Source organism: Parasteatoda tepidariorum, chromosome 4 (genome assembly GCF_043381705.1).
Source record: "Parasteatoda tepidariorum isolate YZ-2023 chromosome 4, CAS_Ptep_4.0, whole genome shotgun sequence".
Classification (NCBI taxonomy): Eukaryota; Metazoa; Arthropoda; class Arachnida; order Araneae; family Theridiidae; genus Parasteatoda; species Parasteatoda tepidariorum.
In genome coordinates this window covers 63,255,806-63,275,537 of record NC_092207.1, presented here as the reverse complement: position 1 = coordinate 63,275,537, position 19,732 = coordinate 63,255,806, and the positions used below count along the sequence as shown (strand labels likewise).

The window sequence follows — 19,732 nt, the reverse complement described above, 5'->3', positions numbered from 1 at the left end:
ATGTTTCACTACACCAAGAATCAAGAGTTACGTATGATGTTTCACTACACCAAGAATCAAGAGTTACATATGATGTTTCACTACACTTTGGTGTTAAGTAAATGTTTCTATTTTTGATGTTAAGATAGACTTAGTTTTTCTACAGTGTTCTTAGGTTTTATTATGCCACTATTCAAGTTTGAGTAGACAGTAGTAGATCGAATTTGTATTGCCGTTTTTCGTCAATGATTTTAATGTTTTTTTATTGCGTTTATGATACAGAAAGTACAAAACACACAGGAAGAAAATTAAAATTACAGTTTAACACAGGAAAAAATTAAAAATTTTACCAATTTTTATTTTTTTGTCATAATGTCTTTAGTTTCCTAAAAAGAATTTTTGTTCTGTATTGCTCTAAATACCAAGATTGCTAGAACAATAAAAAGAATTCTAGACAAACATTTATTATTTCTTCCCCCTATGTTCCAGGTGCAAAATCCCCTTATTCCCCCAAGTCTATCAAGAGGGGGAATATAAATAAACTTCCCCGCGATACTCAGCATTTATTCATAAAGTTATAGGGGTTCTCTTACTTTCCCCGCTCACACCATATGTCAATTGGTTTGCCGTAGATTCAAATCTTTTTCTCATTGAACCAGATTCAAATCTTCTTCTCGTTTCGAACTCTAAATTTCAACTTGAATAAAATTTCTTATGTAATATATAATAGTTAATCAGTCAAGCCTCATAAAATACTTTTTCACGTAATATAATTTAAAATATTTAAAAAAAATTAAATATCTTAAAAAAATATGATTAAGAAAACTAAAAAGGAGAAAAACAATGTTATTTTAGTTTATCCTGAAACGAAAAACGTAGTTCCCATCACTTTTGAAAGGCATGAAAGGGAATTTGTTATGGTGGTTGAAGTTAATTATACGAAACTGATGACCCCTGCTATTATTGTTTTAGGTCCAACAAAATGAAAAGTATTCTCTTCTATTTAATCTAATAGTTTTTAAAAAAATATTTTTTATTTCATTTTTTTCTATCCGATAGTTAATGACTGTTAGTTCGAGTGTAAAAATGGTTAAAGTTTTGATTTCTGATAAGATGGCAATAAAATTAGCATGCCCCACTTAGAAAAAAATTTTAATTTACATTGGCATCAAAAGCAGACCTCCAGTTTAAATTCGAACACACAAGAGTGACGAAAAGTGTTCCAAGTTCTAATTGATGATAAATTCCTTTTAGTGATACTATTGCAAAAAATGTTTTTTTACAGTAATCAAGAAATGATTGAAATTTCATTATCCATCACAAAGATGATGATGATGATTACTGTCGGCAATTTTTATCAGGCAGATATAAATAAAATGAAACTTCTTGACAATCCTGACTCACTAAGAGTTAACAACATAGTCAAGTTTTTTCTTTAAAAATGAAATAAAAAAGTGAAAACCGTGTTATGCATTACGTTGGTTTATTTTCCAATAAGGCTTAGAAGAACATTAATTTCTTTTAGGCTATAGATTAACCTTTCTGGGTTGTAATAAACGACTAATTAACAAGTTATCATTTTCGCCCACACTAGCTACAATAGCTTGCCTTCATTAGCGCTAGATATAAACAACCTTTTATAACAAAAATTATTATGGAAAAACTAAACAGCTTTGTAATTCTAGATGTAAACCAGAATGCAAGAAAAAAAAAAGTCTAAATTACAGTTCCAAAAAATTTTTCATGAATTTAAATTTTTGTTTAATGCAGTTTTTTTAAATATTTGTAAACATTTTGCACGGGGCTTTTCCCAACTAATTAAAAATACTAATTGAATAGCGATATAAAGGATTGTGAATTAGATACATTAAGGAAAATTTCAATAAAAGAAATCTATAAAACGTGGGAGGAAAATTAAATAAAATCTAAAAATTAATTGAAAGCAAGAGTTAAAATGCTGAATTATAGATAGCAACATATTAATAAAAATTCTAAGTAAAAGAAGGCAAATAATTAGATTAGATATTATTAAAAAAAATTTTAATTAATAAAAAATTATATTTTTAACCGTTTCAAATCAAAATTAATCAATTAAAAAAACGTAAAGTAAGATTAAAAATAGTCATATTTTGGTTTTTACTTAAATTTAAATATAGAGTTTAAGACATAATCCTTTTTATTTGATTTTTCTTTGCTATTGAATTTCAGATTTTTTTAAGTGCTTCCTGTCATATCTTTGACTAGATTTATTTCTTAAACACAATTAAGTATTGGAAAATCTAAAAATAAATGTCCAATAAATTTATTCTCCATCATTCAACAATTAACTGATAACTAAAAGTACTTCCTTACGTATTTCAGAAACTTTTTTACTCGTAAAATTAATAGCCAAATATGGAGAAAATGCGCCACACTTGGCGTGCTTTCCCCGGCGCAAACGTCTGGTCAAAAAAGAGAAAAAACTATTTTCCCGCATTCTCACAGACGCTCAGCGGTTCAGTTTGACATCAAATTTGTACTTCGTTGGTGTTTGGCTCTCGACTCTCAATTGGATAGCATTTAGCAGAACTTTTTACCTCAAAAAGTACCTATATTTTTTCACAGGTGAGAACAATTCTTTAACTTAGTTGCATTATTTTATTGCTTTATTAATTGATTTAGTTTGTTTAATAATAAAAAAAAGTTGAGTTTATCTCTTCATTGTTAGGAGGGTGTTTCCCAGCCGACGCCTCAAGGTTCGAAATTTACTTTACGTTCTGTCTTCTTTATTTTCTCGCTGTGTAATAATAGTCAAGTTTTAAATTTGTCATAAATTAAAAATACTACAGTAATATTAAATTGATCAATGCTCATGCCAATGTAGGTTTATTCAATTTTTAGGTTTTCATGTTTGATATTTTGTCTAATATAATAATAATCCATGTCTAATATTTTTGATAATCTTTTATTAATCGTTTTATGTGCTTATAGTAAAATTTAACATCTATTTAACAAAATTTAAAAGTTCAGGTTTGAGCGTTTTTATAATATTGTTTAAAACATTTTAATAAGGTGTTAGAAAATCTATATTCAAAACAATTTATAAACTATTAAATAATTATCAAAGCGGTGTATTTACATTTGTTCATGCAAACTTATTCATTGCAATTATTTCCAGTATCTTATGAAACAATTTAGAATATTTTTTGTCTTACAAATTTCTTATGTGTTTGTTTTTATTATAATATACATCAAGAATCATTTTGTAAGAACCGTACAGAAAAATATACAATTCTTTTGTGGTATAGGCTTTATGTATTTCCATTTTATTGCTTTCCTCGCCACTTCCTATTAGTTATTTATAAAAACAATTTAATGCACGAGTTTCCTATCTGATGGCAACAGCATTTATAAATGTTAATTTTATAAAAATGAAAAAGTTGTAAGTTTGAAAAAAAAATTTTAATTTGTTTTTCCAATTTTTCATAACATGTCATAACCTTGTCATATTTAATTTTTAATTGTAAGATCAGTTTTAAAAGCATAGATGCCTCTTAATTAGTCTATGATTATTGCCTTTTACATATTATGAGAACCTTAAAAGCTTATACATTCTGAAACCGTAAATTTTGACAGTAAAAAGTTTGTTTGAATGAAAAGAGTTACATTTATGAAAGGTTCTGAATACGTCAAAAGCTATAAGCCTTATTGCAATCGTATTTTGACTACATTGATCCTTTGCTTTATTTTATTTTGGTAGTATAATTAATATTATAATTTACACTCGTGGGGGGGGGGGGGCTGCGACCTCCAAAAATTTTTCACTATTCGGCAAATTTTTCTTTGCCATTCGGCATATTTATGAAAATTCTTTTTTTTTCTTTAAAAAACGAAATTCTGAAAAACGCGTCTTACTTTTTTTTTTTTTTTTTTTTAATTAATGAAATTGTTAAACTCTAGAATTGGGAAGCAGTAAATAGCTGAGGGCGTAGCCTTCAATACAATTATATAATGTAAAAAAAATCACAGCATAAGAATTGTGGTAGTAAATTTAAATGAAGCTGTAGGAAAAAAGAATGAGAAGATTGCTCTGAAGGAACTACGATAGAATTTTTGGGTGTTAGTGAGAGAGAGCGAGCAGGAAGCGATGTCCTCTTGTAAATAAAAAAGAATACATTAAGAACTTTGCGCCGATAGAAATTATATATGTGCCCATTAAAATGGTGTGAGGTACTTACAGAATCATTCCGATACTACGAAGAAATAGATAAAAATTAACTGCGAATTATCAGTAATAATTTTTAAATTAAATTATTTTTATCCTTTGCTTATAATCTGGTTTCAGTTTATTTATTGAATTATTATTGATTATTACGCATATTAATAGGAAAAATTGGCGCAAAGTAACATTTACTATATCCGTCTTTATCATTGTTCAATTTTTAAGTTCAAGAAATATATTTTAAATATGTTCAGCAAACTTTTTATTTGCAATCAGTTTTTTAAATAGTTTTCTTTTTTTTAAAACTTTTAATTGAAACTATATTTAAACTCTAAAGCGTGATTATTTAGTTTTATTCGGTATTCAACAAGATTTGCTGATTACTAAATTTCATTCGATGATGGGATAATGAAAAATCAAGTCTTCCTCTTAGCTGAAAATTCATTTCTCAAATGGTTCATTTTATTTATTGACTGGAATAATAGTAAAGCATTCTTGCCACAGCCCGTTGTGTGTCAGGGGGTTAATGGAGGGTGTAAAATAGTGTGAAAATATTAGCAAAAAATAATTTTTTCTTAAGTTTAAGGAATTATCTAATTATTAATGATTCGGTCAAAAATGTGAATTTCCCTCCTCTCAAAAATTTAAGTTCGTGGCGCCCCCTCCCCCCTCCTTATTCTGAGAAACAAGTTGATAATGTTAATCTAAAAATAACATTAAATTTTAAAATTAAATAAGATGTCAAAGGTCTGTAGTTTTTAGCTTAAAATATTTTTATTTTTTAAGAATTTTTATAGCATTCCTACTATTAATCTAGTTCCAATGCATTACAGTTTCAAATACATTACATTATTTCTCACATGTTCCGCTGAATGAATGAGATACTAGTCTGAAATTATTAAAATTGATTTATAACTAGCTGACGCTTATCAGTTAAATTGAAACGCTAAATTTGAGTATGAAGAAATCGGTAAACTGCGTTTAAAGAGTTAAAGTTTTGTTCTAGACTAATATCTACGTACAGATTTGACTGAATGTTAATAATCTTATGATCACTAATTAAAATAAAATGTGTATGGTTAGCCGGACAGCAAAGAATTCTAAAACATGATCAATCTACAACTGCGGGTAGTTCAGTTTGTTCGTAGCGCCACGGGGCTCACCGGTGACCGGCGAGGTCAAGATTATTAGAAACACATAATTCGAGTAAATTTTAATGCTTTTAATTTTTTATATTACTATCGTTACTAAAATGGTTTGAAGAAATTAATGCAATATAGACCACACAAAAATATTTTTATTTATATGCATATATAACATGTAACCTTAACACATTGAATGCTATTCCGGTGACCTCAGTGAATTAGATGCATCACGAATGATTACAAAAATTAACTGTTTTGTTGTAAATAATATTTCATCAAAATATGCAACGCATACTGAGAAAATCATTTTGGCCAGACGGGCTAGCCATGTAAAATTAGCGTGGCATTCAACGTGTTAAGCGAATTAACACCTACGATACATTTGAATCTTTCCGATTATTCAACTTTTTTTTTTATGGAGCTATTGTTTATAAGCTAATGGTGATAAATTAAAAACTCTGTTCCATCTTGCTAATAAATATTATAATAAGTATATTGTAATAAATATAATTTAATAAATATACTATAAACCGTTAATGTTTCTTTCGAAAAGTTTTAACTAATTATTAAATCATGTTTTTTTTCACAAAAACAGGGCCTTATTTTCAGGGCGTTCTCAAGCTACCCTAAGCAGAATTAATAATAACCTTATTTTGAGGTAGTTTTATAAAACTACCTCAAAATCAACAACTCTGAGTAGATTTTTCATATCACAAAAACAGGATCTTTCATAATAATTCTGGGCAGACCTTTGTTTTTTTTAAGAATTTTCTCGGAATCACAATAGATTAAAAAACTTCATCTTCGCAACCTCATGAAAAGATTTTTCACTATTTTACGAGATCAGAACTTTTCACAGAAGTCTGGAATGACTATTGAAACTTGTTTTCACTGTTTATTTTTCGCCTGAATGCCCTGTTCTTTGGTTAATAACACTTAATTGGGTTCTTGAATAGTTTGATGTCTCTGAAATGAATAATAAACTTAAATTTTTAAATTTAAATAACTTTTTTTTTACGTTCCAATGCATGACCACAGTTTAAATGCACATTCTTTTCACAAACAAGTTACGTTCTTGTTTTAAACTTGTCACCTCATCAATTTTAAACCGGTTGCTTAAATCTAAAGAATTTTCGAGTATGACATAAGTGCGAAGGTATGCCTTTGTTTACACTCTTCATCTCTGAGGAAATTAAATACACTTGTGCAATTGGGATGAACAACAACGCATGCAGCTGCGTTTCGTCATTTCCTTCAACAGAAACAGCCTTTGTAATTCCTGTTTATTGTTCGAAGTCAGAGCTTTCATTTTTCTTTCAAACTAAGTCATAAACATTGTTACACTGATTCAGGCGCTTTTTTTTTCATTTAATTTTTCTTAAACCAGCGGTTGACAACCTTTCGTTCTATGACAGTTCGCCAAAATAAGAATACACCCTAAATAACTTTTGTTCTAATAATTTTCTCAAAGTGTCAGCTTTTATGGTTCAAAGAGGTGACCTTAAATACGTTAGTGCTTTTATGAGTTGGCAGAAAAATTATGCAATTATTTATTTCTTTGATTGAATAAGCTAGGGATTGAACATTCATTTGATTTGGATTCTTGACCCTTAAAATCTGTAAAATAGGGAAAATCTGGTTTCTATTATTTTAGACAGGAGAGCGATCGAAAGTTTTGGACTCGTGTTAATTTGACTTTTTGCATATTTTGCTATTTGTAGAACTTAACTAGAAGTTAAATGAATTCATGAATCTGTGATTTAAAAAAATTATAATTGTATGCAAAAGTTTTTGCTTTGCTTAAAGATGGATCCATGAAAGATTGTTTTAGTTTGAATCTTTCATTCTGGATATATTATCAACTTCAGATTGTTTATAAATATGAATGTAAATTATCTTTCAATATATGTAATTCTGAAATTTGAATTCCAGTAAAAGGCTTTTTATTATTTTTGATATACTCTACCAAACTGAGGAAATATGTATCACACAGGACAAATGGTAAAAAGGCAATTAAAATTTTACTAATTCTCTGAATGAGAATAATTTTATCTATCCTATAGTCGCCAAAATAGCGGTTATTAGAATTTTTTTTTTGCTTGAAAATATGTTTTAACTAGATCAGATTTTAGACCTGTTACAAAGACTCAAAATATTTTTTACATAGATCATTTTTAAAGAATCTTCGAATCAAATGTTCATTTTTCTTAAGCAGGTGAACTTTTAGCAATGGTATAAATAATGGCTAGTAATAATGATTGTACGAGAAATTTATAATTTTAAAAGTATTAAGAAAACTTCGGTCCTAAATTTAATTTCTTTTTTTTAAGGAAGTCTTATTTGAAAAAAATTCTTTTTTAAAGGAAAAGGAAAGCAGGATTTTTGTCATATTCAATTTTTTTAAAATTCTTAGTACGTTTTGAAACACTACTTGGAAATACTCGTAATACGTCATGGATGATTTAATTAGCTTCATAAAATTTTATCGGCTGCAAATTAAGTTTTCTACCTTACGTTTTCTTAACATATTCATCAAAAGTCTTTTCTAAAGATTTGGAAAAAGGAATTTCCTTTATATTACAGTACAATTTTCTAGAACTCTTCAATTTCTAATTTTTTAATAAAATTCCATTTTTTTTTCCTTTCATGTTGTAGGAAATTAAAAGCTTTGATCATTGATGCTGGAATTTTTTTTAAATTTTTTTTTTTTTTTTTTNTTTTTTTTTTTTTTTTTTTTTTTTTTTTTTTTTTTTTTTTTTTTTTTTTTTTTTTTGCTAAATCCCTCTTAAAAAACTTTATTTACAAAATTTATCTTCTATTTTTTATATTTTTCCTTTTTCAAAATCTTGATTAAAATTAAATGTTTAATTGCATCCTTTTAATAAAAAAAATTTCTTGTTTTAAGGCGAGAAGTATTGACTTTCCAAGTCATTTTAAAGAGCTATGAAAAATTAGAAAAATTTTTCTATAAGAAATAAAGATGATTCATTTGTTATTTTAGTGAGCTTTAAAGTTATAAAAACTGTGATTGGATCGTACTATATTACACGCAACGTATTCTAATATTAACTCGATACACATTTTGATGCTATTTTACCCATAGTATTTTATATTCTAATTATCTTAGATAATATTTATACTTATTTCTGAATAAATTATTAGCAATATTTAAAGAATGTAAAATGTCATTTCTCCTAAATTTTAATTTTGTCACTGAGGTTTTAGTTAACTTACTCTGGACCTTAAACCATGTATTTTATATGCCATGCTTTAGCTTCTTATGTGTATGACTTCAAAAACAAATGCAATACAGATAATAAAAAAGTAATACGATAAAAATAGTCTTAACTCCAAATATTTAAATGTTTAGTTAAATAACATTTTCTGTATAAATATTTAAACCCTATCTTTAATGTAACTGCCAAGTAATTCATGGGAATCTGCAGAATCTTTATCTACTATTAACTGTCATTTTTTATCAGCAAGAAATGAGATTGCCGCACAACACACACAGTTCGGTAGTTTCAAAAGAATTACATCAGTTGATAGCGCCCAACACTTTATCACTGTGACACGTTTGTATGACTGCTCTTCCCTTTAATGTTCGATGTTTATATTGTTTTAGCAAATATGGCATCAAATTCCATTCTTGAACTTCAAATTTTAGCGGTCAGCTATTTATTTTACCAATAAGTTTCTTCCTGCTTTTAAAATGCCTACAGTTCTTGTTATAACCGCCGATACGTTTCTCCGTTCTTTAACCTTTTTGAGTCAAGACTATCATAAATACAAATTGCAGAGGAATCGTTAAACTCTGCTTAGTGTGGTTAAAAAAAAAAGGTGAAAGGGATAGTAAAATTGTTCTAAATAAAACTTTGCATTTTTTTTATTTTATTATCTGTTTTTTCCCCAACTGTTTCTGCAACTCTCTAACACACTGGTTAAGGTTTCGAAAAGGTCACTAGGATTCCGTCCTTTTTTCCCCCCTCCTTAACCAATAATTATTTTTGAAACCTGTAATAGGTTTGTATCCAACCAATAATTTATTTTTTGCATCATTCAGATTATTTTTCTGAAAGTTCTTAAGTAAAATGACAATAAAAAAGAAATAGCAATTATTAAAAAATACTTTTTTTTTCCAATAACGATATTTTGAATGATTTACTTATATGATTGCATTAATATTTATTATCGAACCTTTAAATTCAAAATAAAATGACCAATTTCAAAAATAAATGATTATTTTTCTGCGATGACCATTTTCAGTTTCGAAGTTTTTAAAAAAAAAACATAATTTAGCTTATTTTATTCTATTATGCGTACGTCAAAAACTGCTTAACTAAAAGCCGCTACAAACTAGTGAATTAATACAGCCGCGTTTAATGTGCGAAATTTCATCTTTCACATTAAACATTCCTAAATTTTGTAGTGTTCTGTTTTTTTTTTTTTTTTCCCCTCTCTTTTTCTCTCAGCATAATACATACTTGTCATACCAGTTCCAAATTGAGATTTCTTAAATTGTATTTCGTGAATATAAGCCGAAATATTTGTGCATCTATTTTAGCATTTAAAAAATATTATATTCAATGGAAAACATTAAAAGTCCTTTATGAAAGAGTTCGGGCCAAATAAATATGCCCCCAAAAAATTTTAAGTTATATCTTCACCTGAAAAGTGTCACCTATCCTGGTTCTTCCACAAAGCTTATAATTCTGTTCAAAATGAATTCGTATCAGTTCAAAATTTCCGAAGCAAAGCTGTACAAAATAAAACTTATTCTTCTACACGTTTCGTGACGTTATGGAAGATCTAGATATTTCCTAAAAAACCCACTCTTTTCATAAAATGATTACGCCGGTATTTTATGACAAGAATTCTTTGAATTTATGCGTCTCGTACGATGTACTTACTCCTACGTATCATTTCAAAATTCCAACTTCGTATCGAAGTTCAGGAAGAATTAATTTAATTGAAGAAATAAGTAAATATAGATTCCGCAGTAATTACTTTCGTTGTTAATTCTGTTTACAGAACGTGTTATTTTAACATTTCATTCTTAATTTTTGGAATCTTTTCTCCTTTATGGTTCTATTTGCCTGCGTTTAATTTTTTTTATGCTGTTGAAAAATAACATACAGGACTTTAAATATAATTTAAACTAACTTTAACTAATAACATTTTTTTAATAACAATAAATCATTACTAATGAAGGAGACTAAACGTTCTTTTTTTCCCCTTTCAAATTTAATTTTCATTTTTTAAACTAGTTTTATGGTCAGTTTCTTAATTACGTAACCTTCAATTATTTCGCATCGAATTCGTATTGCATTTATGTATTTACGGTGTATTTATTTATTGCCAATAAACTACACGCGTCTTAACTCTCACACGACTATGTAAGTTCCATTTGACCTTATTCTTACAAATAAACTCCGATTCTAAAATTCTTTAATCATCCTATTTATAATTTCTTTAACCATGTTTTTGCGCATTGCCCTCTGGGAGGTTTATACACATTCCACCACCTCTAATGTATCTTTCCTCCTTTAATTCTTGTGTCAGACTTAGTTTGACACCAATTTTATTACTTGTGCCAGACTTAGTTTATGACACCAATTTTATTACTTGGAAGTACGCAATGCTTCAGTTTGGTGTTGTGTGACCGTTTTCGACTCTTGAGCTATTTGAATTTGCAATCAATCCATTTAAATCCTTTTTACGTAGTCTATTCTTTTTCACGCCCAGAAAATGGTAAGATTTATCTATTACTCATTTGAAGCTATCCCTGATTAATATTGGCAAGCATTCTGAGAGAAAACTTTATTGCACTCACGATTAAATCAGGGTATAATACTCTCCTTTTAAGAAAACCTTTATTAAATCATTGTTGGTTTGTTGAAAAACCATAAATAATTATTTCTGAACACAGAAATTGGTCTCAACTTTGCTGTGTCTCTGTGAAGCAAGTGCGCATTTAATTTTTTTACAAACATACATTCATCAGATATGATATCTTAAAGTAATCTAGACAGTTTAAAAAAAAAGAAATGAATGCCTACATTCTCTGGTGATACACTTGAACTTCTTGGAGGAGAAAGTAGGCGTCCACCAACCCCTGGCCCACGCGAGTTCCAAGCCTTGAAAGGCAACAACGCTGACACTTTCCGTGACCCCGAAATTGATAAGTAGAACGGACCGTCCGTACGTCACAACATTTTGTTTATGTATTCTGTATTTGCTTTATTTCCAAATTCAGACTAGTCCCTCGCCAAGCTTTGGGTTTAATTTCTCTCTTTCTCGTGAAATATTTCGTATTAGGTCAAGATTTATGTTACTATGAATCATTCATAAAATGAGGACACACGATTTTGGAATTTCTGAGCGTGAGTTCTTTTTATACATTCCCCTGTTTGGACACTAAACAGCCAGGTCTCTAATTTTAGCACAGTGATTACGTTTTTAGTTATGGGAAATGATTATCAGGTATTTTATTTATAATTGTATTTATCAGAGCTTTGGATTGTGATTATTTTTGATTGCAATTTTTTATGTTTTTGTTGATGGGACGCTATACTGCTGCAGGAAAAACTGTTCATGGAAAATTCTTTTTCTCTTCTATAAATAGTTGAAAGTATCGAAAAAGTGTTCATGTAAACCAGGAAATTTCTAATGATAAAAAATTTTCAAAATTCAAATTACGGCAGGATTGTGTAATGAAGTAATTCAGCTATAATTTGTTAACATTTAGATATTTTAAAATCATTATTTTAAAACTTCGTTTTTTTTTAAACCTAAATTAGCTTTCAATTTTAAATTTTAAAAGGTAAAACAGAATTTGCCATAAAAAATTTCGCTCAAGTACTCTTAAACAATTTTATGCTTTGATATTTTAAATTCCATTTCATATAAATTTGTTTTAAATCTCACATAAAGTAGCATAAATTGATACAGAATGAGTGGTTAATTGTGCTATTTTTTGTTGACTTTGACTTACTAAGAATCCAGATTTAGAGGAATAGGGGCCTCACCTAAATGCTGATTTAAAATTTGATTATTCATTTTCGCTCTACTAATCCGTTTAAAGATCTCTTTAATCTCTCACTAAAAATTACCTCTTATTTTTATGATTATCATCAGATCCTGAGACTATACTCATTTCAGCATTTGGAAAAATTTTCTTAATTCTTTTTTTATGTGTGTGCATTATTTTTGAAAGTTGCAAATTCGCATGCTTGTATGAAAACTCCATTTTATTTTTTTACCGTTAAAAAAATTTTTTTAATACTTTGCTTAGAATTAATATCTAATTTAAAGAATATACTACGTGTTTCGTTACTTTTTGATAATTCATTTCTTCGTATTTTATTAACATATAGATGTATCAAATACAAATGTATAACTTATTCTAATTTTTGTCGCAATTTAAATTTAATTTCAAATTTATCTGAAGTTATAAGATAATCTCGGAGGATTCGTTTTTGGACGAACTTGTTATTCTCCAAAAGTTTAAATTTCTCCTTCAACTTAAACAGATGTTTAAAAAATGTCAGTATTAATAAAAAAGTTCGTCTTTAAATATTTTTCGAAGTTCTTTCACTACGAAATTTTTTTTAAAGTTTTAGTGAGGAGGCAAAGCTATAATTTTAATATTTCAATTAATAATAATTAATAATTAAAGCAGTAATTAAATATAATTTTATAAAAACTATCTGAACTTCAGAACGGACTAATAACTTAAATGCTTTAAAAATTATTAAACTTTTTAAAAATCATCAATTTTTCGAGATTCAGATTTTCAATTTTGCGCCATTTTCAGAATTTACCATAGAAGGCGCTGGCTAAAAGATAAGCTAAACTTAATCGTCATGAATGATTGTTGTAACTCACAGCAGTTATAAAAATGCAAAATTATTCAATAGTGGTGGCTCAGGTGATCACTCTCCTCTCAATGATGTGAACCAGGTTTGAATCCCGGCCATGGCTGGCTGATTCGAATTCCGCACCCGGCTCTCACCAACCACAGTGCTGACGTAAAATATCATCAGTGGTAGACGGATTATGGATTAGTCCTCTTGCTGTCTAGCTAACCGTGGGAGATTTTCCTCTCCCTGTAACGCAAATCCGGGTTATTTTAATCGAAGAAGCCCTCCATGAAGACATGTCTCCCAACACTTGATCCAGGAGTTCCCCTGTCTTCTGGATTGGTTCCCCTGTCTTCTGGATTGGGCTCAAGACTACAAAGACACGAGAGTTGAACATTGGTAGTCGTAAACTGAAAATTCGGTCAGCTGTTTAACGACGGTTATAAAATAGCCTTCGAAAAAAAAAACTTAAGAATATATAGATTTACTTAGTAGCTATAAGAATAATTTATTCTACATCTTATGAGCATGGTGAACTTTTCGGCCATGCTGGAGTTTAGGATGCGATGACTTAATTTTATTCACCAGTGATAGCTTGCTTTAGTCATTAAGTTAAAGACAGCTGGGAGGTTTTTATAGAATCTCTTTATATGCTTAGATGAAAGTTAATGCTATTGATGGATGCCTATTTTTATCACTTCAATCTAGTGGTGGCCACGCACGAATAGCTTCTTTGTATTCAGTTATGCTGGAAGCTTTGTTTATATGTAGTTATGTGAGAAAGGCGGACAAATGTATGTCTCTTGACTATAAGGGTTCGGTCACCCTCAAGACAAGCCTATTAAGAATGTATTCTTTTCATTGTTTGTAATTATATATTTGGTCGGAACAATTCCATTAGCAGAGTTTTTTTTAATGTATTACTTCAATGTTATAAATTACCAAAAATATGAAACAATTATGATCCCGTAGTTTAGAATTCGATTTCGTGTTATAAAAAGCGCAAGTTTCACAATTTTCATTTGTGTTCATTGTAAGAAAAATTTGTTTTAAATTTGTAAAAAATGAGTAACACTCTTGCTAGCACCAGATGCCGGTCAAAAAAGTCGTGGAGAGTAAAGATCCACGTTTTCGGAACCAATAGCGTATTGATGATAGTATTGCCAGTATTATGCACCGACCGCCTTTACTTCGCTGTCTACCCGGGACTCATTGATTTGAAGATAGACTTCAAAACAGCATTAGGTATAAAATTTCGGGTTTTTTTACGGTGACAGTTTTGTGCCTTAATCATTGTTACTTAGTGACTTTGTAAAAAGCATTTAAATAATATCTATAGAAAAGTGTTTTTAAATTGCCCTAATTTGAAAAAAAATTAATTTCGCTGTAATATATTCGTAGTGCGTAAATTTGTATATCAATATCCCATTTAGATATTCAACAAAATCATTTCAAACATCACTAAAATAAAGATATAACTTTAAAGCAAACTCACACGCTTAACCAAGGAGAGAAAGATTTGGCTGAAAAGAAATTAGCATAAAAGTAGCATATATCATAAAATTAACTTTTTTTTTTTTAAAAAAATGCATCTTTCACATTAAAAAAATTACAAACCATAGTGTATTTAAATTTCAGTTTAAACTAATATAGTCTTTAATTTTATCGTCATGGTCGTTAAGAAAATTTCAATACGTGAAAACATTTTGCCTATAAATACTGTTTAAAATAATTTTGTAGCACGCCTAATTTAACGGTACTCACTAAAATGTTAAAATGGGCAGGTACTTACTGAAATGTTAAAATGGGCAGGTACTTACTGAAATGATAAATGAGCCGGTACTTACTGAAATGTTAAAATGAGCCGGTACTTACTGAAATTTTAAAATGAGCCTGTACTTACTGAAATGTTAAAATGAGCCTGTACTTACTGAGATGTTAAAATGAGCCGGTACTTACTGAAATGTTAAAATGAGCCGGTACTTACTGAAATGTTAACATGAGCCGGTACTTACTGAAATGTTAAAATGAGCCGGTACTTACTGAAATGTTAAATTACCATTAAGTATCAGTATGAAGTGAATGAAAAGGTGAAACTCCGAATTCTCAGAGTGCACACATTTTATTTATTTATTTTTTTAAGTTCTGCTACTATTTATAAAAGTTATATGATATACAAAATGTCTCAGAGAAATAAAAAAAATTAACGTATACCTAACTTGCTCAGATGAACACAGGAAGAAAAAAAAAAAATTTTTCTTAAGTTCATGTATGGTTTGTCTATAGACAGAACTCCCCTTGCCGTGAAGTCTAAGGCCGTCTGCTGCTATGGAAACAAGAAATAACGCATTTTAAAGAGGGGAGCTACTTTCTCCCCTGATTCCCGTCCTCTCGCCGACCCTAGTCAAAACCTATCCTAAATAATGACCCAACAAATAATAATGACCCCTAAATAATGAAATAGTTAAAGCTTGTAACCATAGTCACCCCGCCACTCCAGATGAATGGCTTGGGGAGTTATTTACATACTGTATGCCATTTATGTTTTCATGACTATTTCTTTACTTTTAAAAAGATTACATCGGAAAAGTTTGCTTCACAAAAGCATTTCTGAGTTTCCATAACAAGCTATTAAAATTTGATAGTTGACAGCAACACATATTTTCAATGTCATCTTTAAGAAGTAAACAGTTTGACATTTTTTTATGAAAACATACATGGCATGCATGCACTTTCATAAAAAATGCTTTTGCTATGCAAATTTAAAAAAAATTTTTATAAAGTTCCAGCTCGTCTGAACCCTGTATTTCAAATTATCGATATTTTAGAAAAATGATTACATAATCTCCCCATCAATGTGAACTCTAATAGACTAGACGCATTTTATTTCTATCGCTTATTACTCCAGGCATTATATTATCCAGAGGACATCTATTTGAAAATCGTTACGTACGATTTGCTTTTCACATTCTCAAATTAAAACAATCTGTATGCCACGAAAAAACACGTTTAAGGTACGCAGATGACATCTAGCTGAACTAAAGAGATTATCGCGCAGATGCCAATTTATTTCCAAAGGTTACACTTCGCCTTTTCATGAGCCTGATCAGAATATAGAGATTTAATCTTGATATCCAGTGGTATGTTCCGCTTGAGTTGTGTTAAAAGGGATACAAAAGCAATTTTACCATCTAACTATCTGTGCACGGAGAATAGCGTATTTATCTTCAGTTCTCACAGACAGGATGACAACCGAATAGTTTTAAATGTGACATTAGTTAAGATTAGTTTTGAGAAGAAAAATAATTCTTATAAATGAGAGTGGTGCATTCAAAGTGTTTAGTTTGAAATTAACTGCCGCAATGTACTGTGCCACCTTGTACAGGGTTGTCCCCAGTTCTTTGGTGAGTAAATTACATACGCATCATTAAGTGTTGTGAGAGCTTTGTGCGTTTTCGGTTCTAATTGTCTCAATTCCCTTCTCTAAATATCAATTTATTAGTTCAAGTTTTTAGACAAATCTGCACTTATATAAATACATATATTTGATTACCGCGTGCATAAAAGTTGATGCTTTTACTGCTGTTTAATTATGGCATATTACTCTCTTTACTTGATTTGAATTGCAAATATAATAGTTGAGGTTATTTTTTAAAATATTCTAACCTAATTTAACTTTACTTAAACAGCTTTTTTCCAACTCTATAGAAGTACCTCAGTCATGAAATAATACGAACTTTATAAATTTAAGTTAAACGTAAGATGAGTTGCTGTACCAGTTATAATTTTTATGTAGAATTTTTGTGACATATTGTTTTAGTTGTCCACTTGCAATACATAACTCTAATCTTGAAGGGGAAAAGCTGCACATAAATATCGAAAAAGTTTAATAATAAATAAAAGTTAAATATCGAAAAACGTATCCTTTTCCGAATGTAGCATCAATGCTTCAAGCGCTTTAGTCCTTATATTATTAAAACTTGCTTTTTTCGGAAAACACTTTCTTTCAAAATAAGAGCTTACTGAAACTTGTATAGTTTTTCCATTTTTGAAATACTCCAATTTTTTGGGAGTAAATGCATAGTGATCAACTGTGACTATAGGCTATTACTTCATTCTCTAAGTAGTTTTCTATGGGATAAAAAAAATTTTAAACTACTTCCTGGTGTTTCTGCACATTCTGATTCACTTTAATGCCACATCTTCCGCTAAGTTATTTAAATATCTTTTGCATTTTACTTTGTTTATAATTGTAAGCAATAGTTTCATCGCTAAAATATTTTTAGTAAAATTAAATCAATCACCACTATTTGTCATAAAAATTAAATCTGTAATATTAATGGCAGTCGAATATATTGTTAAAGAATAGTAAACTTTTTTGTGCAAATCTTTAATATTTTTTCTAAATTTCTTTTATATATATGTTACGCTCTAGTTATACTTCTCTATGTAATAACAGTTTATTTTGAGTACCTAATATAATGGTCAATTCAGTTAAGGATGTGACTCATATCTTTGTAGCCGTTGTCAAAATGTTTCCTCTATTTGTTTTGGATCAGTGAACACGCTTCAATTTAATTTTTCCAGTGTTAGAATATATGAATTATATATTTATACATAGCTAATCCTATATCAAAATAAAATGTTCCTGTTTCCTATATCAAAATAAAATGTCAAAATTTTCATTCCCTTAATTTTTTTTTTTTTTTTTTTTTTTTTTTTTTTTTTTTTTTTTTTTTTAAGTAGACGGAGTAAATAACTCAGAAATTTCCATACCTATTATCTTGTGTGTCGTGATTTTTTTTTCACTCGGTAGTTCGTATCTATGCCCAAAATTCTCAAACTTTTTCAGTCAGCCATCTTTGAAATTAACGCGAAGCATAATCTTGAATAGCTATATACAGTATTTATTACATTGAGCAAAAAAAGAGTAATGCCATTTTCTTTTCGTCATTCTAGTTTGGAGAATATTACAATTAAAAAATTTGATTGCAGACAGTAAAAATGCATGAAAAATAAATTCAAGGCAAATATTACTGGTTAACAATTTATTATTTTGGTGCTATTACATTTGCTGTTTACTTATTTTCCTTTTAAAAAAATCTAATGAGAAAGACTACATTTTATCTGCACAATAAGATCATATCTGACTGACTTATATGGTAACTAGTGATGGCAATGTTACCTGGCGTTGTCTTTTGGCGTAATTTTAGTTTTCTTCTTCAAATAACGAACGAGAAATTAACAAGATGCCGAGTTCCTCTTTAGGCACTAATATTAAAATATTTGTTTTTCTCGTGAAAATTGTTTTTAATTTTAAACTTTAAATACATTTTATACTTTTATTTTGAACTTGTTCAACCTTTTCACTGAGTACTGGGAAATGTTTTTTGGAGTTTTTAATTGAAGACATAATATCTAAATATCACAATTGAAAGCTTAAATTGCTGTTATCCACGCTTTACAAGACAAGTATTCGCTTTATTTATCGCTCATAATTTTCAATAAAATAAATTTATCAACAATTCTTTCTCGTGGTAACTAGATGTGTGTAATCAGAAGATATACTTTTCAAACTCAAAACTGTTCTGAGAGCCCCACTACTCTAACTTCAACTAATATCCAAAATATTTCGCCAAATCCTATAAAAATATTACTAAGTAAATGTTAATTTCAACTTGTACGCATGCGACTATTTTTTTTTTTTTTTTTTTGTGCACGATTAGAATTAATTGTACTTTTATTTCATATTTTATACATTTATGCAACAGTAGAAGAAATAAATACTAACAAATACAGCGAAAACTAAGTTGACTTTAGCTGTCAATAGGCAGGTAGTCAACTTATAAAATGGAATAAGTGTTTTATTTTCTTTTTTTTTTAAATCATTTCTTATGTTATTTTTAGATATGCCATACTATTTAAGCATTTCTTATGTTACCAATCAAAAGAAGATAATTTAATTAACAATTTTTTAACACTACTTTAAAATTTTATAGAGCAAATTTCTCTTGTATCTTAAGAAATGGGATTAATTACAAAATGAATTGCAACTTGTTGCAAAGATTTAATTTCGAACTTATTAGAAAAGCTTGCCTTGCTTCTATACTGGTTACTTGTGTTAAATAATTTCATAAAATATCGATTAGCAAAAAAACATGCTCAGAAACGTTCAAATGTAATAATTTAATATTATGTTTATTCCATAAATATTTCGATATAGTTGTCAATATTCGTCTAAATTCTCAGAATACCCGAGATTTAACCTCTAGAATTCAACTTTTCACTACTCAAGCAAAATTTCCAGGCTCCACAAATCTGGAATGAACTAATGCATGAACTTGAATAATCTTCCAGATTAGTGTTAAGCTTATATGAAGATGACTTTTTGAAATATATTCACATTCAGCATGACAATTTTTAATAACTCACAAAATAATTGAAACTGACGTGGCTAATTTCCATTCGTTATTTGTCACAGTTTTTACTCTATTTCCCTTTTCTTAGTTAACATTGTTTAAGCGGATACAAGTGATTTTGCAGAA

The 19,732-nt window shown here is 28.8% G+C and overlaps 1 protein-coding gene across 8 annotated transcripts in view; it reads left to right on the top strand.

Annotated features, from left to right (window-relative positions):
* The first annotated feature begins 2,389 nt into the window (after window positions 1-2,389).
* Window positions 2,390-19,732, top strand: part of LOC107453875 (thymosin beta) — a 31,524-nt gene continuing 14,181 nt past the window's right edge. Inside the window, exons 1-2 of one of the 8 annotated variants that reach the window (XM_016070918.3) lie at window positions 2,452-2,583; window positions 2,687-2,714. Coding sequence is in view for 3 of the 8 variants with exons in the window: in XM_071179942.1 (XP_071036043.1) it covers window positions 11,791-11,808 (18 nt within the window). In the remaining 5 variants the exon portion in view is untranslated. Of the gene's footprint in view, window positions 2,584-2,686; window positions 2,715-11,556; window positions 11,809-19,732 lie in introns of those variants that run through there. The other 7 variants (XM_016070899.3, XM_016070909.3, XM_071179942.1 and 4 more) reach the window with 7 other exon arrangements.